We start from the raw sequence: 27,307 nt of genomic DNA, 5'->3' as shown, positions 1-27,307 counted from the left end.
ATGTTTGATGATTTCTAATTTATTTCTTGGTAGATATTTAGGAATTTGAAATAATGCATTTTTAAATTTTAAATAAGTATAGCCATTTTATAGAATCTTGTACTGTATACTACAATCTCTGAGTAAGTGATGTGGAAGAGTATCCTGAAAAAGCAAAGTGTAACCTTTCTGTCTAAAATCCCTTTACTACATAATTCATTTTACCATCTGAAAATTCCCTGCACCATGTCAAAATATCTTATTTTCTTCTACATTTTCATTTAAGGTATTTTTCTTTTTTTTACTGTGGAGTTAAATGTATTGGAATAAATCTTATACCATGCAGACTATGTGACTGAGCTATTCACTGTTGTTAATCCAACCTAGTCCACATGTTTGTGCCAAATAAAATAAAGCAGCTATAGCCATAAAAATACTATAAATCTGGTTTTCCCTCCACCCAGAAGAAATTACCTGATGTTATAAGCCCTGTTTGAACATCCATGAATATTCAGTGTATAATAACCTTGCTGCCAAAAGCATTTTAAAACCACCAGCTGCTGCAGGCATCCACGTGTTGAATGTAAATATTTGTAGCAAAGAGACTTATTCACTATTAGTTTTCATTTGAGCAACAATCCTGCATTATAAGGATTTTTTAACTTGCATGCAAACCAACCTAATTTGGCTTTTGCATCTGCAGCATCTGATTTAATTTGGGTGACATTCATGGGGAATGATTGAGACTATTCCCTCTTTCAGCATTTTTCATAATGAAAATGGAACAGGACTACAGTGGAAGAATTACATGCATTTAGATGCTCAATAGGAACAGTATAGGAAAGTTAAAATTTCTTTAGGCTATTAGAAATACTTCACTTGAGACTTCTGGTTTGTTCCAGAGCGGAATCTATGATCATGCGAGCTCACTTGCTGGAGGGTCCCGATCGAGACCAGAACCACCCTGGTGGGGTGGTGGGAAATCGCCTGGAGGGGCGGGGCGAGTCACAACTCCCCTCCCTGACAGGAAAATCCTTCCCAAAGGCAAGTTGCAACAGTGGTCCTAAAATGGCCACCACGAAGATAAAGAACACTCTGGGAAACTAAGTTTTGTGCTGGAGCACAGAAGTAGCGAGGAGAGTGTGAACCAGGCAAAGAACATCACTTTTGAAGTACCCCGGTATTAAAATAAAGGGCTATCTTGGAGGGAAGTATGTGGAAGCGGCGACCAGAGAAAGTGAGAAAGAAATTGGATCCTATAAAACTTGGATTAATTTGGAAGAGAAAATTTAAAGGAAAATACTTTAACACAACAAAGGTTTAGAAATTAAACTGGATAACTATTGAATTATGGGCACTGAAAGGGCATAATTAAATGCTGAAATTGAGTGTGTTGAAAAGAAAAGATATAATAGCTAATGATTGAAATTAGTGAACTTATTTATTTTATTTATTTTATTTTTATTTTATTATTTTATTTTTTTTATTTGTCAATTGTTTACGAGATAAGTAAAAGTGTATACATAATTATGAATACATGAAATGAGTACATATAAGAAAAATAAAAGAAAAATAAAAGAAACAATAGGACAGGGACGGTAGGCACGTTGGTGTGCTTATGCACGCCCCCTACAGACCTCTTAGGAAAGGGGTGAGGTCAATAGTAGACAGTCTAAGGTTAAAGTTTTTGGGGTTTGGGGAAGAAACTACAGAGTCGGGTAGAGTATTCCAGACATTGACCACTCTGTTGCTAAAGTCGTATTTCCTGCAGTCAAGCTTGGTGCGGTTAACCTTGAGTTTGTATCTGTTGTGTGTTCTTGTGTTGTTATGGTTGAAGCTGAAGTATTCATTGACAGGTAGGACATTGCAATGTATGATTTTATATACCATGCTTAAATCAGACCGAAGACGGCGTAATTCAAGGTTTTCTAGTTCTAGAATTTCAAGTCTGGTGGCATAAGGTATTCTACAACGAGTAGAGGAGTGGAGAACTCTTCTTGTGAAATATTTCTGGACTTTCTCAATTGTGCTAATATCAGATACGTAATGTGGGTTCCAGACTGATGAGCTGTATTCGAGTATTGGTCTAGCAAATGTTTTGTATGCTCTAGTTAGTAGTGTGATATTACCAGAGAAAAAGCTACGTAAGATTAGGTTAACAACTCTTAATGCCTTTTTTGGCTATGTAGTTGCAGTGGGCACTAGCACTTAGATCATTAGAGGTGAGTATTCCAAGGTCCTTTACAGAGCTTGGATCATCAACAAGATCTTGACTATTCAGCTTATATTTTATTTTTGGATTTTTTTTGCCAATATGTAAGACAGAGCATTTATTTGTTGAGATTTGAAGTTGCCATTTGTTTGACCATTCTGATACACAGTCAAGATCTTCTTGAAGGGTAGCAGTATTGTCTGTGATATTGAACAGCTTTACATCATCAGCAAAAAGAACGCAGTTGCTCTTAATATGATCACAGAGGTCATTTATGTAGAGTATGAAGAGAGTTGGTCCTAGAACACTGCCTTGGGGGACACCGCTATTGACAGGTACAGAATTTGATAGGACACTCCCAATTTTGACCATTTGTTGTCTGTTTGACAGGAATGCTTCTATCCAGTTATGCAGTTGTCCAGAGATACCATAGGATTTTATTTTTAGTAGTAGTTTGTCATGTACCACTGAATCAAAGGCTTTACAGAAGTCTATGTAGATTGCATCTATTGTTTTGCCCTGATCAAGTTGTGTAGTCCATATGTTTTTGCAGTGTAAGAGTTGCAGATTACAGGATAGTTTTTTTCTGAAACCAAATTGTTTATTGGAGAGTAGGTTGTTTGTCTCTAAGTGGAGGATGATGGATTGGTTAATAATTGATTCCATGACTTTACAGGTGACGCAGCATAAGGAGATTGGTCTGTAATTTTCAACTAGGCAAGGGTCTCCTTTTGAAGATGGGGATGACTGTGGCTTGTGACCATAGGTTAGGCAAGGAACTGGTCCTGAAAGATTTTTCAAAGATTATGCTTAGAGGTTTGGCTATGGCAGTGGATAACTTTTTTAAGAGATAGGCACATATTCCATCTGGTCCAATAGATAGGGATGGTTTTAGATTGAGTAGTGCTTTTTCAACATTGTCTTCTGTAAAATCGATATGTATTAGATCACTGTAGTTATCTGTGGTTCGGCTAGGAAATGCTGGGCATGATCCATTGCTGTTTACAAATACTGAGCCAAAAAATGTGTTAAAGATGTTGGCTTTAATGGTGTCGTTGTTGCAGTCTTTACCATTAGGTCCTATCAGGGGTGGGATGGACCTTGAATCTTTTAGTTTGTTGTTTACAAAATTGTAAAAAGCATTGGTGGAATTGGTGCTTAGAAGGTTTTCCTCTTGTTTAATATGATAATTGGTGCATTCGGTCTTTATTTGGTGGCATAAATTTTTGTATCGGCTTTTGAAATTGGCAACGTGACCAGATTTGTTTTTCCGCCAGAGTGATCTCTTTTTGGATTGAAGTTTCCTTATTGTTATGGGCAATCTGTTTTTTTGTTTTGTTTTGGGAGTAGTTGTTGGTACATATAGTTTGATGACTCTTTTGACTTCAATTAAAAATATGTTGTAATGGTCTTCAACAGTATTGCATCCAGTGAATAGAGATTGCCAATCAAGGGATGAGAGATCGTTGTTTATAAGATCATAGTTGCCTTTTTGAAATTATAATTGGGGATCACATCATTGTGGTGGTTTTTGTGTGGACGTATGTTGAGACAAAAGTCAATCATATTGTGGTCACTGCTGGAAAAGGGTTCTTTAGTTTGTATTCCGTAAATTAAATTCAAACTATTGCAGAAGATGAGATCGAGGCAGTTGTTTAGTCTAGTGTTGTTGGATACTAGCTGTTCCAGTCCCAGATTTGTAACAGCATTGTAAAAGGTTGCATGTATGGTTTCAGTTGTACATTCATTTAGGGTCCAGTCAATATGAGGCAGATTGAAATCACCAAGAAAGATAAAGGGTATGGGCAGGATGCTGCCCATGTTAGTAGTGTATTTAGCTTGTTTACATGTTCAATGTCATAATCAGGTGCTCTGTAACATAGTAAGAATCGAATTGTGATATTTAAGGATAGTTCACAGATAATGGTCTCAGGAAGAGCAAGCTCCTGGGTAACTTGGATATTTTTTAGATGTAAGGACTTTTGTAGAAGATAGCAACACCACCTCCTACTAATTTCACGATCTGATCGGTAAACATGATAGTCTCTTACTGTGGTAATGGAGTCGGGGAGAGATGCATTGAGCCATGTTTCACAGACAAATATAATGTCGAATTTAGCCATATTTAGTAGGAGGAAAAATTCAGGTATTTTATTTACAAGGCTTCTTGCATTGAGTAGCTTGCATTTAAGGCCAGCAGTAGTTGGAGTTGAGGTAGTTAGGGCGTGCGTGCTAGTCTTGGGTGATGGTGGATTGGTTGAGGTAGGGTTGTGGTTGAAGGTTAAAGCTGAGTTGCGGGATGTGTGACTTACTTTTGATACAGTCAGCATGGTAGTCAATGTACAGGTCCTTCTCCCATTGTCGAGACGTTTTTTGAGTTCAGTGCGGAGTACACGGGAGCGGGCACGTTGCTGTATGGTTAGGTCAGGCGACAACGGAGGTTCTTATGGTTGGTGTTGGTTTTGGCGAGTGAATTTATAGTGTAAATGAATTTGCATTTGCTTGATTCATTTTTGCAAATGATCCTGCAGAAGCGTGGGGTCACAGAGCCGTCACTGTTTTTGAGCTCTCGGCCAATGCGGGAAATGTCAAGTATTTCATCAGGGGAGATGGTTGATGCTTGATAATCACTGATGATGTTTCGGACGGTTGTGATGTCATCATTATCATTGATGCCCTCTAGACCAAATAAGATGGCGTTTGGACGTTTCCGTTCACGCTCAACAGCCTCTCTGATGAGGATTGGGATATCAATATTTGTCTGGGTTATGTTTTTTTGTGGATTGGGTTGTGGTTGTTGAGTAGAGATGTGGTTTGTAGCTATTGGGTGTTCAGGTTTTTGCATTGTGTCTTTTTTTTTTGAGGTTGGATAATCTTTCTATTAAGGCGTCCAGGGATGCTACTTTGGTGTCAAGGGATGTTAATCGTGTTTCAATGGTATCGACTCTTTCCAACAGATCCAGTATGGGTCTGCATGAATTGCAGAGAAATGGAAACTCATTGGATGTAATAAAAGTATTACATTCAATAAAGAAAGTTAAAGGTAAAAAGACTCAAGAGCGCCACCTGATAGTACAGGAAAACTTCAGTATGTTTTTAAAAGTGTCTGGTCTTCTCAAGAGTTTGGATTTTGGAACTTAAAAGAAAATAAAAGAAACTATTATTGTTATAGAACCATTTGAATAAAGCCTCAAAAGTATGGATTGTTGAAAATAAATTCAAAAGATATTGGCTGAAATAATATACTGGACTCTGGGATTGAATATATCTATTAAAGAAGAGGATTTTAACTATTAAGGAAGAGAAAAGGAAAGGAAAAAAGTAGAAGATATAATGGAGAAACTATTTGTTGATATAAGATTGGACTTACAAGAGTCAAGGTTGGATTTGCAAGATATAAGGAACATGATAAAAATTTAACTTGAAAGATGCAATTATGTACTACAGAAATTAGAAATGGTGACTCAGCATATACAAGAACAAAATAAACCAGAGGGGGAGGAGTTCTATAAAGAAGAAGCCAACATTGAAGGACAAAACGAACAACAATTATTTAAGCGGGGGTGGGGGAAGGAATTAGAATTAAAAATGTGTGGTCTGATGGGATGATAAAAGGGAGAATGGTTTGGAAAAAGGATAAAGAGAGAGGGAAAAAGCAGAAAAAGAAAGGGCAAAAGAAAAATCAAAAGAGGGAGAGAGAAAAGTTTAATAACTGGAATGAGAAATGGAAGGGAATAAGAATGGGAAAAAAGGGAATTAAGAGAAAGGACCAGAAAACAAAGAGGAATAGGAAACAAACAAGAATGAAAAGAAAGTACATTGTCCAAAGAGTGAGAGATAATGGGTGATAAGGAAGGAGATTCCGCAAGGTAATATGTTGTATAAGAATATATTGAAAAGTGTTTTGTAATGTATAGATGATTCGTAAGGTGTTTGAGAAAATATAATGTGGAAACTGAAATATATATATATATATATATATATATATTTGTGTTATATACTAGATAGGGAGATTGATATTAAGGTAGAATGAAGGTGGTTAGCTTGAATTATTAAGCAGAGGGGACAATTGTATTTACAGATAAGGTTTGATAAAATGACAAATGTGACAGAAAAAATATGAGAAATGACAACAGAAATAAGATGAGAATTTTAGATAACATTGTAAAATAAGATATGAATATGTATTAATATAACATGAATTGGAATTGGATAAGCTTAATATTTAACAATAAGGATGATGCAATATGAAACTAAACAAATATAACAGGTAACTATGGTTATGTTTGTATTGAGATGTAAAACCTAGAACCACCCTGCTTGCCAAATGAGAATTTTTTATTTTAAAAAATAAAAGCAGGGAGAAAATTGAATAATGGAATTACTAGGTATGTTTAACTGATATGGTGGTAGGCATATGGAGAGAGAAAGGTTGAAAATAAGCATTGAAGGATTATAAATTAATGTGAAATTATGCATTGAGAGATATGATTGATATTATTAATTTTGCCTATACTAAAATGTATGATATATTGATGCCACACTGTTAATGTATTGGTGTGCATATGCAGATTGAAATAAAAAATTTGGGGGGGAAAAATACTTCACTTGAAGCATTTATTCTTGTTAACACTATCTCATCAAATTCCATTGATATTTAGAAGCCAAATATATTTTTCTTTAGCACTTAATAATGTTTAATATAACTGACTGACTCAGCTGCTGTTTTAATCACTGATCTCTTATCTAAGATTATGTTCTTCTTGATACCTCGTTTTAAATATGTTTTAGTCTAAAATAAATTATCACTAAAAGTGTGAAAAGACATTAATAGAATTAAATTTAGGCTACAATTTTATGATGCATTTTCTTAACTAAAACCTCTGGCAACATAATTAAAAATCTTTTAATTAAAAAAATCAATAACAAACTGATAACTCTTAATCCTATACAGTGGTGTTTTTAAGAGTTTCATTCTTATCAATTATGCCATTTCACAACATTCTCCTAAGCCCTTCAGTGATTTGAATTTTAGAGAAAATTGATAACCATGTTATGCAAACTGAAAAATGCATCCCTTTAGCACCCATTGCAGATACATGCATATTTTGCACATATACTGATTGGTTAGATCACAGAGGTCATTGTTATTTTGTTTCCTCTTAAGACTCAATAATATTAAACAAAGGGGAGATTGTTTCATTGCTTCAGACATGGGGATGGGATAACTTGGATGAACAAAGCATTTCTTTCTGAAATTTGAAAACATTTAAACAATATTGTCTATAGTCCATCTACTTTCCATCAATATACTACCTCTCACAGTAATGCTGTACTATGCCTTCTGTTTATTTCATGCATTTCATGCATGCTAGGAAAGGAAAGCAGAGGAATTAATGACTAACAGCCTTAGGTTCATGGTTCTTGTCTTCTTCATTCCCAAACAGACGGGCTTGGGTTGAGATTGAAACTCTGCAATTACAAAGACCAGATTCAATGAGTAAGATAAGAGAATAAGTATAGCAACCTGCATTTAACATATATAATAAAAGTATTACTTAACATTGTTTTAAAATAATTACTAAGCAAGCCTTGTATCATTCATTGGGTCAGCAGATTTGCTGGAACTGCTTCCATTTCTGCCCAGTGTTTGGAAGCCTGATGTACAAGCTCTTTATATCCACTTTTTTCCATAGCATGCTTCTATAGTAGAATGTCACAGCACTATTGAACCGAGTATGGTATGCTATACTGTTGGCATAATCTGTCTCAGAATTCATGGGATTTAAGATGAAGAATGGGCTACACCAGGGGTGTCAAACTTGTGGCTTGCAGGCCGGATGCATCATGTGCTGGCCACACCCACCCTTGGTTTAGCAAAGGGGGGGAAGTTGTGATATGTCACATGAAGTGTCATCATGAGTTTGACACCCCTGATCTACAGCATTCCAATGCAAAGAATATAACAGAGGATAAAAGTATACAGGCAACTTCAGCTTAGTTTTTTTTTTCTAAGCCAGGCCCTGAAAATAGTCATTACATGTACAGCTATTTATTTTTTAAAAGGTTATAAATTGACATGTCTAAAATCATCCAGTAAAGATCAAGGAAAAACAATAACAAACATAGAGGTAATGCATATATTTAGGACTGATGCCAATGAGGTACTCTTGAGCAATTGCTTGAGGAACATTTGCCATTGTCTATATTGAGTCCTATGGCACTGAGAGCAGCATCTGATTGCTGAGCAAGCTCCACAATAGCCTGAAGTTCTTTGATATTACAGGCATTGTAGGAAAACAAGTTTGACCCAACTGCCCAACGTCACTAGAATTACTGCTGTCAGCTTTATTTACAGAAGGCCAATTTGTAGACAGCTGTGCATCATGTTCTGCAAGGCAGTTTAAAATTACCCATAGCATTTGGAACTAGAGCACCATCTTTTGTGAATAAATTAAACTCTGTTGAACTTGATGTCTCACGCTATTAAAAAAAAACCCTGGATATGCTAATGAGATTCAAACTGAATTCATCTATGATTCATTTTGTGCAAGTCTTTTTTAAATGACTGATGCAATCTCTTCTATAAGGACAGAAAATGTGCAGGAAAAGGATTATAATCTAGTAGCTTCAAAAATTATGTCTCTTTGCCTGGTTACTCAAAATATTAAAAAATAAAGCTCTTTCATTCATTAAGGAAGAAAAAAAAGATTGCTGAAATTATTTTTCAAACATTATAAAAATGGCCTGGCTCTCTAAGGATTCTTGAACATAATATAGTATTCAGAATGTTCAAAACAGGATTCCCAGCTAATGGCAAATGGATTTAATTCTAATCAGTTTCCTAATAATGTCAGCATCACCAAATTGTATTTCTTGCTGCTTAATGTTTGTATCTATTTCCAAGTTTGTTTTTTTAAAATGTTTTAAAATGTTCTATCAAACAGTTTTCATTTTATTTTTCAGACAATGTTGCAGTGATCTCTTTTCTATAGAATGGTTGAAAAGCCTATCTGGATAAGCAGCCCTTGGTTTTTAAATTATGACCAAACCATATAGAATACACTTTAGTTGTGCATTATTTTGTTAAACTTATATGTAGAAGATATAGTAACTGCTTGTGTATAATCAACAACTTTATGCTTTAATGTGTATATTTTATAAGCCATTAATAAAAATCATTAGTCTTGTAACGATTTGTTTTATTCCTTAAACAATTGCTTTTAAAACATAAAAAGAAACAATTTATTTAGAAATTACAAATTGTATTTATTGGCAGATACACTATATACTTTATAAAACTTCTATTTCTTCTGCTAGCTTAAGATTTAAAATAAATACTATTTATACAATTACCTACTACAAACCAATAGCATTATCAGAAAAACTAAGATGAAGAGAAAATATATTACAAATATAGTACATATCTTTTATTTCATATTAAAGGGATGCATTTCACAAATCAATAAATAGAGTATTAGAATGTTCAGCTCCACACTCTGCAAGTTAGTTTAACAAGCATAGTTAGATAAAACCCAATACAGTTAATTGACTTTATAGGCCCAAATGGATTAAAATCCAAAGCCTTAGTTTTAGCTTGCAGCCAAAACTTTGATTTATCTTTCCACTGTACTGTGGTGATCTCGTAACATTAGCTAGCTCAAAAAAAGCACAAAAGCAATAGAAGTTGCATATGTAAATATAATACTTTTAAGTATTTAACACAAAGATATGGCTCACAAGATATCCTATATAAAATGAAATTATCATTTATTTTTCTACTAGGTGCTTTAACAATAAAAAATGAAAAAGTATCAAAAGCCAAGAAATCATAGATGTTTACATGTCACACCTAATGCAACACTTTAAACTTCACTAATATTATACACAAAATGCCTATGCTATTTATGAAGTCTGTGTAATGATCCAAGATAAACATTACTCTTGGATTTTTGAAAAAGCACTGATGAAGATCTATGGGTGTGACTGGATAGAGGCCTCTTATTTTTCTTCACTGAAACATACTTCTCTTCCTTAGGAGGAGGCACAGGAATTGGTTTCCAAGGTATGGGGTTGTAAAAGGCTGGAGCTGGGTAGGCATTTCCATCTGGGTATGCTGAAAAGTTCAGAAAGCAATAGTTAAGAACTAGTATGCAGGCTAAATTTTACCTTCAAACTGAAGAAAGCAATGGATTAATTATAAAGTATTTGACAACCTGAGTTAGTCATAACTTGAAGATTTAAAGAGCTTTTCTTGACTGATTTATCTGGCATTCAGTTGCACTTTTTAGCCTTATCTACCTAAAACCATTGATACTCCTTTCAGTTCTTGTCTATAATTTTCATAGGTTCTTTCAAATATTAATCAGAATTTGCTTTCATGGCAGTAGCACTTGTTTTTATATTGTTTAGCAAACAAAATACCATCATGCCTCTAATCGTATTTTTTTCAGCTGCATCTTTCCCTTCTCTGGGATTCTGTAGTGTACCTCCACCCCTAGCCTGGTTGGTCCCAGACAATCCAGTAATCTACCCTGGTTGGTCCCAGACAACCCAGTAATCATTTAATTGTTAGGTTGTGCAATACTATCTTGTATTTATCGTCACTGGAAAGAAAAATAAACCTCTATGTCTTTCTCTTTCTTCTTAGGTCAGGAGGATTTAAAAAACAAAGTCTGTTGTCACTGGTAACAGCAATACAATGTGACACTTTTTAACCTATTTTCTATAAATAATGAAGTTGGTTATATTTGTAGGTATATGAAGACCTCTATGAGGTCACAGGTATGCTGTTAAGTATGCTCTGAAGGCCTGCCTTGGCACTTAATTCCTCTTCATATCCAAAATATTTATGACCTGGCTCATTAACATTTTAAAGAAAACTTGAAAATCAACATTTCTATACAAGTTGAGGAAATATTGTATTACAGTAGTTGATTAACTACTGATACAAACTTGCAAGTTTCCCATTGACATAGGCACAGCCAGCAGAGGCTGGGCGGGGCTTGTTTTTAGAATTCTGCAGCCATTCTTTGAACATCCTCTCTGATTTTTCTTTTTTCTCCTGTAATTCAGCTTCCCGTAGCTTTTCCTTTTCCTGCAAAAGTAAGCATGTAACAATACCTAAATACAAAGTACCTTGAAATCCTGCAAAAACATATTTCATCAAGATAATTGGCTGCTCTAGAAACAATTGAGTTATAGTTACACTTTTATAAGTCACGCTTATAAATATGGATTATTTAAGCAAATGCTTAATTCTCACACCAAAACGAATTTTTTTAAAGGTGCTTGTAACCTAGAGTGAGTTTCAATTTTCCGAACCAGATTTAAAACCAGTAATATTTTTACAATTTAATCATTATTCTGAGTAGATACAATATACAGCATCTACCTTCTTTTGGTGGAACTAGGGTAGCAGTACACTGACTTGTAAGGTAATATTTAGATTAGAGATGCTGGTTTGTATAAAATGTGAGCAACCTTTGGATAAAATTGAGTTTAGATGGCCTATAACCGTGATGGTGAACCTATGGCACATGTGCTAGAGGTGGCACTCACAGCCCTCTCTATGGGCACGGCTGCTGGACCAGTTGTCTAGTGCGCATGCGCATACTGGAACCCAGAAGTGCTGCTGGCCACCGTGCACATGTGCACCAGCCAGCTGCTCTCTTCCTGGTTCCGGTGCTCTGGCGTGCACGCACTCCAATTCTGGCACTCAGTGCCGAAAGTTAACCATCACTGGCCTATAACATGCTAGCCAAATCTGCCAAAGCTTACTGGTATTTTGTCCTTAACATACAAGCAAGGAATGCAGTGTGTGTGCCATAGGCGAAACTTAATCTAACAACCCAGACTATTTTTTCCTTATTAAAAATAAATTGACTTTTGTTTTTATCTTGGAATGTTTTCTATTATAAGCTACCAGATCTGCACTGTTCAAGTCAGATAACATATACATTTTATAAATAAACAAAGTTTTGTGAAAGCCTCAAAAGATGTCAATGTTCATGGCTGCATGTATTTATGATTATGCCACATGAAATACCGCAGTTTGGAATGTAAGAAGAATGCAAGGTTAAAAAGCATAAATTAATGAATGGAAGTTTTAAAAATATGATGTATTCGTAAAAATAACAGAATAGGGAAAGACACATTAGATCTAAAAGGTAGTCTGATCTTCAGGAATGGAGTTGATGAATATATTAAACTTTGCAAACCATGACCATATACGACTTTCTTCCATGACCATATACTACTTTATGTTCTTTAAACTGCTCATCTCTTTCTGAGAAATTCACCAATTCCACCAAACTATAACCTTTTTGGTCTTCCTTTTTCTCTAAGAAGGAAGAGTATAATGAATGTGTGTACATGTATGTATGTAAAATTATTTCATCTACTCTTAACTGGTTAATCATATTGTTCACAGTAGTTACTGTATTAATCACATTGTAACAGATATTTCAGGACAATATATACAACAATAATTTAAAATTCAACAATAAATGAATATAGCACCAAAATATATAAATGTCTCAAAGAGAAGGCAGATTAGAAAATCCTTAGATTAACATGTGTGTAAAAAGAAACCCCTGTGCTGAAAAAAACTGTCAAATATGCAAACTGAGTTGTTGTGGAAAAATATTCTACAAGTGTTACTTCATCACTGAAAACATCTTTCCCTATACCACACAATTGTGGATTTTTTGTGCTTCAGTCTTTAACAAACAAGATCCAATTGTCTTTAACCAGAAGAAAAAGGAAGAAACACATTCTTTTAAAAATGTTAGTAACTAACACCAAAAAAGAAAGATCAGTTATTGGTTTTCTACAAATAAAAAGCTAAGTTAAACGTACTTTCTCGTCTTTCTTTTTTTGAAGATCTTCCATGTTCTTTTTCTTCAGCCATTCCTTATACATTTCTTTTGCTTTTTCCTTTGACTGTATTTCCTCAAACTGTTTTATTTCCTTTTCTCTCATTTCTCTTTTGAGCTTACGCTGTCTTTCTTTTCTTTCCTGCAGACAGCATTATTTTAGAAAATATAGGTAGAAATATTACTACTCACAAAATCTAAGTTCTTGATACCCTGGTTATTCAATAATACCTGCACCTGAAAGGTATGAGTCCCAATGCAGATTTATTACCTGGCTTATATACCATGGCTATCTATAAAGATACTATACTCTTCTTTTGCAAATTGAACCTGTCAAAGCAATCTTATTATAGCACTTTTTGATTTTGCTACTTACCAGGGTGGATTTGATTTAAATCAAATTGATTTAAATCACTAGTAAAAAGGCTGGATTTAAATCAACTCAATTTAAACCATAATTTTAAAAGAGCAACTGTCACCTCTGTCCCACAGCAGCTCCTTTGATCCACTGTTGACTCACCGACAGTCCCATTCACTTTAATGGGGTAGCTGATGATGAGGCAGTGACACAACAAGGTGAGGGATGTGGCAGGCAGCAGGTAAGTGGTTGCCCACTTACAGGTGCTACCACGATGGATCTGAAATGACAGGTGTTCTTTAATATTATATTCATAAACTGCTTAGAAGGTTTCACTTTCATTTTTACTGCTTCTCCTTCCTCTTCACACTTAAGGTCTGGTAATATAGATGCATTTCTCTCCAAACAATCATACAGTTTGTAGTATACATAGATTCGTAAAACAAGGGGATAAGGGAATATTCCTGAACTTTATTTTATGATTTATCTCATCGTTACTGTAAAATTGTGTGAATGCATCAATCCAGTGCATGTCATCTCAGCTTGCAGAGCTTGGATTCGTTGAATGAGTTTACCAAAAATGTAAATATTGCAGAATATACAGCCTCATGCTACATAACTAAGCACCATTTCATGCTGAATAAATTAAATTATCAATGTATCTTAAATAGAAAACTATCTTTAGATAGATTTTTACTCCAAAAGCATTTTATTAAAATACATTTAATAAAAAAAATTTAAAAATCTGAATTTAAAAAATCTAATTTAAATGTTAAAAATCTGATTTAAAAAAAAAATCATTGATTTTTACCCACCCTGCTACTTACTGGCTTTATGACAATTATTTACCAGTTTAACCAAGAAACTTTGGTTATGTATGTGCTGCTATTAAAACTGTATCAGGTACACTGGTAATGTACAACTTATAAGTTTCTTTTAATTGAGCATGTAAAAAAGACTATTTTCATATTTGTAGGCTGACTAGGTAACATCTGGATAAGATTAGTCATAGTGGATCATCAATGAACAATTACAAAAAAAAAATGCATGTGACCATCTCCATTTTAAAGGCCCATTGACCATCTTCAGACTCAGTGGATTTATATAATGTTTTGTCATTTTATGCTATTATTTTTTTCTCATGTTTTTCTTAATAAGAGTCTGCCCATAAATATTAATATTATAATTGTGTTTCATTTACAAGACAATTGTGATTGTTTGGCTTATGTCATGCTCAAATTAGCCAAGGTAAGACCAAAGTTAGTCTGAAACAGAAAAGAGTGGGTCAGTCCCTAACCAAATTCATGCCACTGTTCAAACTTATTTCAGAATGGCTGACATTAAGAACTATTCTTAATTTTTTCCATGTATTGTTGTTGCTGGGAGGGGATTGTTTTTTTATTTTCTATATTGTGATTTCACTTCTTGTGAACCACCTAAAGTCACTGTGAGTGAGTAGGTGGCCATAAAATTTTCCCAAATAAATAAATAGGTTTGTATACCACCTTTATTATTTTTATAAACAACTCAAGGCAGTGAACATATCTAACATATCTTCCTTCTCCTATTTTCTTCACAACTACAATCCTGTGAGATGGATTGGGCTGAGAGTGAATGACTTGCCCAAAGTCACCCAGCTAGTATTTCATGCCTAAGGGCAGGGCTATAACTCACAACAGCATGATTTCTAGTCTAATCCTTAACCACTAGACAATATTAAGGGAAATGCCAAATATTTCTAGAATTATCTGTAAAAGCAATTTATAACTCTGTAATACTATGATCTATGCTGTAGTGTGTATCTAAGTTCTTATCAGTAGATAAAGAGATTCAAAAAAATGTAGTGAGTTTTATTGAACCTATTGAGCCAACACTCACTGTCCTTGTTGGAAAAAGATATGAAGATTTATATATAGTAAGGGGGCACCTGCATCAGCAGCAACTTAAATGTTTATTTTATGGGTTAATTAATTCTGCATATTGAGCTTAAAAGAGTTCTGCTCCATTCCTCTTTATAGAACTATTTCAGCTCATTAATACTCCGTCACTGACTGTAGGATATCCAGATCTCAAAGTTGCAAAATATCCATACCAAAATATTGCCATTGCCATATTTCACAGTTGCCATACTCCAACAGACTTGATACAGTTGGTTATAATTAGGAAAATGAAAAGAATGGAAGACAAATCTTCTTTTGAATTGGAATCAAGTAGTTCACTTGGATAGCCAGAACATTTTACATTTTATTCATTTTGATAGACAAAATTGAGAATGTCTCAAGTGTTACAATGGGAACAAGCACTCAAGCCATTTTAAAGACTCTATTATAACGAATAATGGCAAACTCAAAATAAATCCTGTGTCTTTTTTACCAAACTGCAGCATAATTGCCTGATGACTTTTTTTAAAAAAGGAAAACATAAATTTCCACTTGAAATATTAAGACATGATATTTGCAACACATTATTATGCTAAGCAAAGCAATTGCTGCTGGATTGATACCAATAAAGCCCAGAAGATAACAACAGTAGTATCAGCCATAGGCTCCTGCAAGACTTGTTCCTTATTAAAATGTACATATATATATATTTTAGATTATAAACCTGGTCTGCTGGCATCAGCCGAAAACAACTTATGTACCATTGGAGGTTAACTCTCTCTAAAGCAAAACACCAAGCAGCAGCAGCACGTACCAAATATCAACTCTGCACATCTGAACATGCCAAAACTAGTATAGTTTATGCTTTGTATTTAGCAAAAGCAGCCTGAAACTTCAGTCAACAAAACTGATTTTTCCACTTGTCTATAGTGCCTGCACAGGAAAAAAAATAGCACGACACAAGTGGCAAACAAAAAATTACAATATAACAGTGAACAGAATTATTTTATTAATTTTCCTAAAATAAAGAATTTAAAGTATCATGTACTTATATTACAAAACAATTTACTAGTTATATAACATTTCTTTTTGTTTTTGTTAAATTTGCAGTTAGAATTTTAGCCTAGTTGCTAAATCTCCTTTGGACCATGTCATTCTTGGATGATTTGGCAGCTTCTAGAAGATTCTGGCTCACAGGATTCTGTGAGCCAGAAATAAATGGAGATGTCCCAAGAGTGATTGAGACATTAAACAAGTCTGTTCTGTCTGGAAAGTCATGTCTGAAGTGCTTCAAACTGCATCAGCTTTGGACAATAAATTGCTATGCTGACCCAGGAATAGCATGACCTGGAAAAGGGCTGGCATTTTAAATATCTGTAATTGATGGTTTTGGAATCTTTCTGGGTATAATATATGTAGGACTTAATCTCAATATGTCTTTGGGGTTCCTAAATTATGTGGACAATTTTTATGGCCAGTACTCAAAGGTTACGATGAATTATCATCAGATAAAATAGAAAGTAAAGTTTGATCCTATAAACATGCTAAGTTATTATATGGTAAAATTTGAGAATAGAAGGGGCAGTGTTCTTGTTGGAGAACCTGGGTAGAACATGGAAAGCATAGTTAACAGGTAATTTATTTTTTATGTACTATTTGAGAAGTTGTAATATTAGTCTTTTGCTGAAACCTAATTAAGTTGGTAGTTCTAAATAGCATAGAATGTGATTGAACATGATAGTTAAAGTAATGTATGTTCTTAATGATATGAGATTATAATAGTTATTTATAAAGTGTTAAAATAATTAGATGTTAAAACTAATACTAATACTAATGAATAAGGAACTGGAATAATCATGAATTAACACAGATGAAACAGCATTTTTTCATCTGTGTCTCATTTTTACATATTTAAAATATAATTCAACAAAATATTTCATGCCTATGGGAAACTATGTAAGATGTTAGGCAGCAACTGGTGTCTTTAGCTAATTATTGACAATATGATGCTTAAAGTATGTTATTTCATAAAAAGCGCCTGCATGCTATAGCACCTCCAGTTTTGACAAATTATTTCATATATTAATTTTATTCTACGAGGCTTACTGATTTTTATACATATAATATTCTCTTTTTGTATAAGCATGGTTTAGAAATTGATAGAGGATTATTGTAATTAATATAACTTTTGTATAATTACAAAGCAACTGATACAGCTAGGCTGAATGAAGGACATTCATTTTTCCATCAATTATTCTAAAGAACTCATCTTTCTAAATCTGAGCCAGAATTGTTCTGCTATGAATTCCATTTGTTACATATGTTCCTAAGCCAAAAGACTTAAAATTTAATTATAAAATATGAAATTTGGAGAAAAATCAGTGTAATTTTTTTCCTGAAAAATCCAGAATATTTTGAATGATTTAATGTTATTCTTCAGGATGCACAAAATGTTGATGTGTTTATCCCTCAATGACTTATAATACACATTAAATAGGAATAAGATTGATAGTAGATCGTTTATTTTTGTACATTGAACACAACTTAATGTCAAAGCAAGATGTCCTTGTGATCTAAAATAGGCACCATTCTCACCAAATGAAAGCCATATCTTTTTTCAACTTTTTTTTGTTGCAATTTTATTTTTTCTGTTACATTAGATAGATAGATAGATAGATAGATAGATAGATAGATAGATAGATGTTTTCTTAAGTTTTCGTGGGTATCTATATGTATGGTATTCAGCTTTGTTCGGGTATTTTCCCATGTCATTATAGTTGTGCTTTTTAAAGTTGTAGCAACGTTTTGGCAGAATCTCATCTGCCATCATCACATAGCAAACTCCAAGACCAATAAATACAGACCAAGACTCCCAACCAGTCAGGATGAAGAAAAAACCATTCTGGCACAGCAGCAGGCTAGCACCAAATTTAAAACAGAAACGGCTGTGAAAGTCTGACTCACAGACGAACGTAATACAGAAGCCTGATGATGGCAGATGAGATTGCTTCTAAATCAACAAAATTGAATTAAACATTAAAATTGGCATCCAAACACTAAAATAGGCATCACAGATAATAAAAACCTGTTACTCCTATTATATTTTCTAAGTGTTGATAATTTCACATCATGGATTATCAAAATAATTAATTCTATTATATAGTTTAAATAAAAGTATGTTCCAGACAACTAGAAGAAAGTTGGCCTGTTTTTAATTCTATCTGATATCCAGTATCTAGTGCATATTTCCCAAATTTCCCTACATATTCCAAAATTCTTAGCAATAGCCAAGTTGATACAGTAGAAATAGCAATAGCCAATTGACAGTTAGAACAATTAATCAATGGAACAATTTGCCTTTAGAAGTTGTGAATGCTACAACACTGGAAGTTTTAAAAAAGATGTTGGATAACAATTTATCTGAAGTGGTGTAGGGTTTCCTGGACTAGAAGACCTCCAAAGTCCCTTCCAACTCTGTTCTTCCATTCCATTCCATTCCATTCCATTCTATTCTAAGGTGGCTGGGAAATTCTATAATTTGAAATTCCACTTGTCTGAAAATTGCCAAGAATGAGGAAACACTGCTTGCTATATAGCAAAGAGTATTCCGAACTACTTCAAAGTATATATAAATCATCATAAACAATGTAAGTATAAGCCAAATTATTATTATTTGGTTATGAATTATATAATTTGTGTTTAATCATCAGAAAGCAGGTATTTTTACAAGAATTTATAAAAAACTCACAGGAATTTCTATTTAACTATGAGGAATTTACTTCATCAGTGGCACTGAAACTAAACAAACTGCTATGCAAAAAAAGAATTCCTCAGTATACCACATGGAACCTAATTCTGAAAATATGCATATGTTTGTCTGCTATTAATTAATTGATCTTAATCACTGTTATTAACAAAATAAGAAAGGTCATATTTTCATGCTATGGTGAAGGAAGTACATTAATTCTTACTGAATCAACAAAATAAAATCTAACTAAAAATCTGCAGTGGATTTTAAAAGTTTAGGAACTACAATATTATTTTGGTTCACATTAAAAAAGATACTAAATGCCATGTCACAAATACAATATATAGCTGAAAGAGAAAAGCAGTTCTTCACCCTTTTCACCTCTTCATTTTTTTTTTGGACCCATTCTTTGTGTTTCTCTTCAGCAATTAATTTTTTTCTTTCTCGTTCTTGTTTTTCCTTTGTTTCCTCCATTTGCTGATTCATTTCCTATTGAAAGAGATGAAAATTACTCTTTGTTTCTTGATTACTTTGCATAAACCACAGCAACTTTGAATCCAAATACAGTTCTCACTGCAAAGTACACGTCAAATTTGTTTTATTTTAAAGTAATGAAAGTAATAACTTCCAGAAATCTTTTTGCTACAAGATGTTTCATTATGATGTGTATGTTTAACTTATCATGAAGTTTTCTCTAATGAATGAGTATGCAGTTGTATGAGGGGTTAGGTGAGTTAATGAATATCTTGGATGCCTTGTCCTTCCAAAACCTATAATTTGTCTTGATGAAAACAATAAACATTGAAGCAAGTCTAGATAAGATCCACAGGCTGAAATTCATGTTTTGAGGCATATGTCCAAATTCTTCTTCTCTTCAGAACACTAATTGTAAGGTGCCATTCTCAAGTCACCCCCAATTATATTCAGCAGAAAAGGATTAACCCTATTTTCTTGTCAGAGGCAGGGCATGACTTTGGCAAACTGCGGAATTGCCCTGACTTTCCTTTTCATCCATCCCACTGACTTAAGCTGCAAAATACTATGTGCTTGTACATTTCTTGAATGTGCCAAACATCTTAATTTTACTTCTGACTGACTGAGGGAAATTATTCATTAATGCCCCTTGTTGAGGAAGATGAATTTTCCTCCAAGAATTAGAAACCCCAGTTTGTGCAGGCAATGAACTTAAACTCCAGATTGCTCCTTCACTCAAAAAAAGTTAATGAACAGATTATCACAGTAACATAGGTAAGGATCCCACAAGGGACTCAAATGTCTGACCATTATTGCCATTACATTTGTGAACATTGTGGATATTGTACTGATTTTTGATCAAATGTAAGGGCCTTGAATGCTCTCGCTCAAGTTCCCTGTGTGGAGGAAAGCAAGACTGTGCAGGTCTGTTCTATTAACCTAATCTTTCTGCTTTTCTCATGTTTTTGCTCAGAATATGTGAATTAGGCATCCATGAATAATATCCAACATATATCAATTAATGAAATGGAATAATCTATTTAGTGATATCAACATCTCTGTGCAATTATTGGCTACAATCAAACATTATGATTAATGAAGCTCTCACTGACACTGATCGGGCTACATAATGTTCTAAGCCATAATGTAATTGGTTTTTTTTATTAGCATATTGTGTAAACCCAGCTCTTAAGATTTGTAAACAGGATTTATGTAATATAAATATGTTTATTCTTGTAACCATAGTTCACAACATATGAAGATGCCATAAAATACAATAAACTAACCATAATGAAATTATAAAACAGCGTAATAGAAGTATTAGAAGTAAAAAGGTTACAATAAAGTCAAAGCTACAACAAAGATCTTAAGTATTCCTAAGTGCAAATGACAACAACTTTGTTTCCTGACTGTTGGAAACAGTTTAATTTTGCAAGGTTAGAGGCCCTGAGTTTATCCGTCATTAATAATTTGGGCCTAATCCCATTGTAAACAAAGCAGTGGAGGATATAATTGATAACATCTTCCACTTGATCAGCCCCACCAGCACCAGGACAGAAGCATTGTTCAATAGGAAACTTACAAAATTTACAAAAACTCCCTTTGTGATATGCAGAGGGCATGGCTTGCAGGCAAGGGATACTACAGACATTTCTCAGTGAAGAAACTGGGAGAGGTTTCTATGTTTTTTATAGTAATGATACAAACATGAAAATTTGGATGATTGTACTATTAAAAGATGATTTGTGGCTTACCACGTTTCATCCCAGCAACTATTGCTTAATTAATATAGTATGTTTAACAAAATTGAAGAACCACTTCGTACCCTCATTTCTTTACTTAACAATGGTTTGGACTTAGAGAAAATTATTTCTTTAGTCTAGGCCAAACTGACTTCCTAAAGATTGCTCAGAATTTTTTTTACAATAAATTGAAAATCTAAAGCAACAAATTTTCTTCTTTGCCAAAAGCCCTGTTTGTTTCTTCAGTAGCTAGGATCCATACCTGGTAAACTGCAGGAAGGTTTACATTAATTAGATAAAATAGTTGGGACAATAAAGTCTTTTACCAGTCATTCAAAAATTACTCTTAATTATAGTCGAAAATGTCCATCAGCATAGATAGAATTGAAACGACAGAATTTTTCATAAAATGCAGGTAGTGCAAACAATATTAAGACTGCATCATCTCACAAAATGAAGTGAGACTATTCTGAATATTACCAGAACATTAGATAAGTTCATGAGTAAAAAGGGTACTAATATGATACTTTTTAGAAATAAATTTAATTTTGAAATGGACAAAAGCTCAACATATTTCTCTAACAGTCATGTTACATACTACAGTTTATCACAACACATGTCAACCATAATATACTTTTATAGCCAACCATCTCTTACCCTGGATCATAAAATTTCACTTACCCATGAACAGCACACCTTTTTAATGTGTTAAAGCTTCAATACATATGTACGAAACTTTTTTTAAAGCATTACATTTTAAATTTAAATTTAAACATTTAGGAGGGAGTTGATTAAGTAAAATTCAAGTAATAGCTTCTATCAGCATAACATAAATAAAAACAGAGTAAAAATATTCACTACTAGTAATGAATCAGGACATAATCAGCAAATAAAAAGCAGGACAAATATGATAAAAATACAAAAAACAATCTGTATTTTAAAAAATAATCGGGAAAGTATGCCTTTTGATGTCTCACAATCTGTTGTTAACTATAAAGATAATAAGCTATGTTTTCACCTCCAAAGCTTTCATTTGTAAACGAGCACGTAGTTCTCTCTCTTTGCAAAGGAACCATTCTTCCCATGGTGAAAGACTATTGTGAACAGGTGAAAGTTTATTTGTATCCTTAATTTGTTCCAGACTGTGAATTGACAAATAAGAGATCAGATGCAATAGTGTTTAATGAATACAATTTTAAAACAAATCTTTGTTTTCAAATAAAATGAGAAACAAGTAATATTATGAATTGTTCTTTAGATTACTATAATTATGGGATTTTACCCCCAAAACTCTGTTTGCTACTATACTATAGTATAGTCTTCTCTCCCTTCTCTCCCTTTAAAAGTCTCCATGCAATTCTCCAAATCTGCTTCTGTAGGAAAATAGAATGTGGTCACAGCAAAGAGAGAAAAATTGTAGTCTAATGGAAATCATTATAACCTTAGAAGATTTCATCCAATGTTGCTCAGAGTTCCATTCATATAGTACAATGTCTGTCTCTTCTGTGTATAGAAACATGTAACAATACTTAATAAATTCAATTAAAATGAAAGTTTTCCTCCAATAAACTTTTTTTAAATATATACTGGTCGTAGAAGTTATGGCTTTTATGTATTGCATTAGTATAATGTAAACATTTATTCAGAGTGTAAACAATACATAGAATATTGTACTCAGATATATTTATTTATTTATTTTACTGAATCCCAAAGAATATCAAAAGCCCAAACCCACGATTTCAGAATTGCAGATTTTTCATAATTACATGGGGTGGAGGGAAAAAGTGATATAAATTCATGATTTGATCTAAATACGTATTTTCAATATATGTGAAAATGATTGTCTCTAAATTCAATTTTAATTAAAAATGTATATCATGAAAATGATAATCAGGATATTTCATCTATGACTCATTAAGGTCTTTATGATACGGTAGTATACAGTCCTATCATATCACATTGTTTGCTAGCATATCAGTATGCAATTGTTATCATAGTACCCTGTTTTTTTCTGAAACAACCACAGTATTCAAATGTATGTTTTTGATTTTTGATTTTTAACTATGCATTAAGTTAATTATACATGGCTTTTGGAATTAACTCAAATGACAAGGCCTTGTGATAGAATAACAATATTTGTTTCCCTAAAACATTACAATAATGTATAATAATGGTTATCAATTTAAAGGTGCAAGGGGAAGGTGAGTGAAGTTTCTGTCAGATTTTTTTTTTTGTTGAGAAATGCTCCTATGTTAATGAATAACTTCCTCAAACACATTAAACATAAATAAAAAATGATAAATATTTAAAATATATTGTAATCCAAGAACATTCCTTTTTCAATTACTTTTTAATACACTTGATACAAGAACTAGGAATATGTATCAAGCTCCTTCCTGTCATGGTAAAGATGTCTTGCCAAATAATATTTGTAGGCATCATTTCTTTAGCCTTCCAAACCTGGTCTCTTTCAGAGATACATTGGTCTAGTCAGGACTACCATTTTTGCAGTTTACCTCTGATTACTTTAACAGCTTTATTTTCCTTACCTTTAACACTAAATGTTTAATCAAGGCAATGTCTTTATAATAGTGCTTATTTAATCCAGGCTCATTTGATTTACTAAGAGCCCCAAACATGGACATTTGAAAAGTAATTAAAATAGGCAAAATTAACTTTATAAAATTATTTTCTATATTATATAAGCCATTCATGCAATGTTCTCTAATTTTGTTCAATCCCAATTTATGTGTCTCCATCTAATTTGGAGGAAATTCAACCCTCCAGAACAATTTACAAAAATCTGATGGTTGTGCCTCTTATTGGATGTAAAGTACTTGAATATTTAGCTTATTTCTTAAAAATTTAGTAATCACTAAGCTTGTTTTCAGTTATTTATTGATATGACCATTGTAACTTTCTAACTTGACATACATACATCTTTGTCTATGGGAAAGGAATATCCAATCAATCTCCGATGAAACACAAAATAGAAATAAATTTCTAGGGAAGAAATTGGATTTCTAAGTTTATATACCTGTAAGATGTATAAGCTACTTCAGTCTAAAACGGCTTTATGCAGTACATAAAGCAGAAGCCATTTTCTCTTATCAATTAGTCTAGAATCACTGTGTAAAATAATGAAGATTAATTTTGGGGGCAAACATGCCATTAACCAAGCTAAAATACCATGATGCATTTTCTTCAGAGGTGGTATTCAGCAGGTTCTGATCAGTTCTGGAGAACCGGTAGTGGAAATTTTGAGTAGTTTGGAGAACCGGCAAATACCACCTCTGACTGGCCCCACCCCCATCTATTCTCTGCCTCCCAAGTCCCAGCTGATTGGCTGGGTCTTCTTTTGTTGTCTTGCACAGGAGAATGGACCTGGAAAGCAGGTTAGTGGGGTGGGAAGAGAATGGAGATTTTACAGTATCCCTTGCCTGTCACGCTCACCAAGCCACGCCCACAGAACCGGTAGGAAAAAAAATTGAATCCCACCACTGCTTTTCTTGTATAATAGATGCCACTTCCAATGCTATGGGACAACTTTGATGACACTTTATTGGGGCAACAATAAACAGCAACACTGCACAATAGAACAAAGGGGGATATTTTTTACCACTTTGCAAAACAAATCTAGGCTCTGTCCAGTAGTGATATAATTCCTTGTTTCAGTTTGTGACACCTCAGGGCAGAGGAGTTTGGATAAACAAAACACTTCCCACCAATATTAAATATAGCTTTCCAGTGTGCCTTCTGAATTATCTGGGCCCCCATTTGCATCATCATCATCATAATAACCACCCAATAAAAATAGTAAGTTGCACTGTGCGAATGTCGCATTACCTATGGTGGTGTTTCATCTTCTGAGGGATGCTCGATCCCCTGCTAGTTGTTGTTGTTTCTCCCTCTCCCCCATGATGGAAATCTGATAACTCTGGATGGAAACTGTCAGAGATCAGGGAGAAAGTGGAAGACTTGCCGGCCCCCTCGTCGTCAGAACTAGCAGGGGAGGAATAGACTGCCTCCCGCCTGCTTTTGGGGGGCTCGGAAGTAGGCATGATGGTGATTAGTACCTGTGAAGAAAGGAGCAAATGGAGTGCCAAGTTTTCCCGGACCCCCCTTTTTCCCGCTTCTCCGCCTCCAATGACGCTCGACTCTCCCCACCCGACTATTCGGGGATACCCCCTCAACCCCTCTCGCCTCCATCTGTGGGGCTCTCCCTTCACCCATCCACACACACCCCGCCTTCGCGCCTCCCTCCCGCCTCCCCCTTCAACGGTCCTCAAGGACACAACACCACCTCGCTACCTGAGGCTGCCTCTTCTAAACCCGCAGCGTTCATTCGCTTCCCACTCGCCCCTGCGGCAGAGCCGACTCCACCAATCACTATGCGCAATGGATGTCATGGCAACAGAGACGCCTCTCTGCCATCTCTCAGGAAGCCCGCCTTAGAACGTCTCGGTCCCCGCTCCGCTTTGGCGGTGCGTGGGATTAGGCTCCTCCTCTTTCCCTACTTTTCCCGAGAGCCAGCCTTCATTTTTAACCTTTTCCTTGCCTGGGTGACTTACAGCGGTTTAATAAATGCCCAGAGCCCACAGCTGCATGTGTGGGTCTGTTATAATCCTCCCGGCTCTTTCTCTCGCCGTCTAGTTATCTCTGGCTGAGTTACTTCAACAATGCATCGCCTCCGTCACTATCGCAGGCGAAATTTCATTTCACCACTGGGCATCAAGCTGGCGGGAGTGTTTTTGCGCGGCATGTCCAAGCTTAGCCAAAGGGCTTAAGTTCCCTCTGAGGCTGAGGCTTGGAATGAGGAAACAATGGGGTTCGAGTGCTGCTTGCATGTCTCTCTCTCTCTTCCCCCAATCTCTGCTCTAATGTGAATTAGAAAGCTTTTCAGGCAAATAAATCCGTTCTGAACCCCTTCAGGTTGTGAATTGTTTGGTTGTTGTTTTTTACGTTCTGCTATAATTTTCCTGCTAGCATGGAGCAAATTCCAAAAACATATGTTGAGACTTTGGGGGAAAAGTGCAAAGAAGAGCAACTTAAGATGATTAAAGGCTTGGAAACTAAAACATGAATGGTTGCAGGATTTGGGTTTGGCTAGAGAAGAGGGCTGGGGGGGGGAGGTTATGATAGCAATATTCCAGTAGTTGAGAGGCGGCCACAAGAGGAGGGGTCAACTTATTTTCCAAAATACCAGAGGGCAGGACAAGGAAAATGGGTGGAAATTAATCAAAGAGCGAAGCAACCTGGAATTGAGAAACTTCCTAACTCTGAGGACAATTAACCAGTGAAACAGCTTGTCTTCAGAAGTTGTAGGTGCTCAAGAAGAGACTTGGTCACTTGTCTGAAATGGCATAGGGTCTCCTGCTTGAGCAGGTGATTGGACTAGAAGACCTCCAAGGTCCCCTCTAGCTCTATTCTGATTTAAGTGGCAGCTACTATTGTATTTCCATCACTTCCCCCCCCCCCCACAAACCTTAGAAAATTAAAAGCTCCCACAGATGAGTTTCAAAAATCCAGATGAGTGGATGGCACTGTCTTCTAGTGATTGTTTGAATCTTTTTGCAATATATGTATATATTGGATACAGTAGCCCGTCTCCATCATTATGGATGCAGTTTTACTGTTTCTTAAATACGATCAGAACAGCTACCTTGTTAGAGAATCCTGTTTCAAGCAGATGTTATCCCTGCTTATGCAATGATCTTATTCCATAGGTTCCTCACTATCAAGACAGCCACGCTCTCAATTCATACCCCGGATTGCACCACACTTTGATTCATGGCTTACTGGGTGACCCCTCTGCCCTTGAGTCCAGAGTGCTGTTCATACTTTTCTAGACTTTCTTGCCAACTGCTGCATTGATTGGGAAGGCAGAAAGATAGCAATACCAACTGAGTGTTGACATATCATGCCCCAGATGTGGGCACACCCAGTTAGGTGGATCTGGTAGTTCAAGAACCTCAGGGCAACAGTCCAAATACCAAAATTGCCACGTTATGGTTTGGAGCTTGTTAACTGGTTTCAT

The 27,307-nt window shown here is 34.8% G+C and overlaps 1 protein-coding gene across 5 annotated transcripts; it reads right to left on the bottom strand.

The window, feature by feature from the left end:
• Positions 1 to 6,362: 6,362 nt before the first annotated feature.
• CCDC34 (coiled-coil domain containing 34) lies at positions 6,363 to 25,723 on the bottom strand. Of its 5 annotated transcripts, none has more exons than XM_026706236.2 (8): positions 25,582 to 25,701; positions 25,117 to 25,346; positions 22,289 to 22,412; positions 19,427 to 19,543; positions 13,052 to 13,210; positions 11,147 to 11,288; positions 10,217 to 10,307; positions 6,363 to 7,663 (listed from the first exon to the last, which is right to left on the bottom strand). In XM_026706236.2, exons 2-8 carry the CDS (start codon positions 25,329 to 25,331, stop codon positions 7,585 to 7,587), a joined length of 927 nt encoding a protein of 308 aa, XP_026562021.1. In that variant the 5' UTR covers positions 25,332 to 25,346; positions 25,582 to 25,701; the 3' UTR covers positions 6,363 to 7,584. The 5 variants fall into 5 exon arrangements, with proteins under 5 accessions (XP_026562021.1, XP_087777368.1, XP_026562013.1 ...); XM_087921242.1 differs by having other exon boundaries at positions 19,436 to 19,543; XM_026706228.2 differs by lacking the exon at positions 6,363 to 7,663 and having other exon boundaries at positions 9,377 to 10,307; positions 19,436 to 19,543; positions 25,582 to 25,723.
• Between the last annotated feature and the right edge of the window lie 1,584 nt (positions 25,724 to 27,307).

The sequence above is a fragment of the Pseudonaja textilis genome, chromosome 1 (assembly GCF_049901715.1).
Source record: "Pseudonaja textilis isolate UNSWEBS1 chromosome 1, rPseTex1.2, whole genome shotgun sequence".
NCBI lineage: Eukaryota > Metazoa > Chordata > Lepidosauria > Squamata > Elapidae > Pseudonaja > Pseudonaja textilis.
The sequence above is the reverse complement of the archived record's forward strand: the minus strand, read 5'-3'. Positions and strand labels throughout refer to the sequence as shown.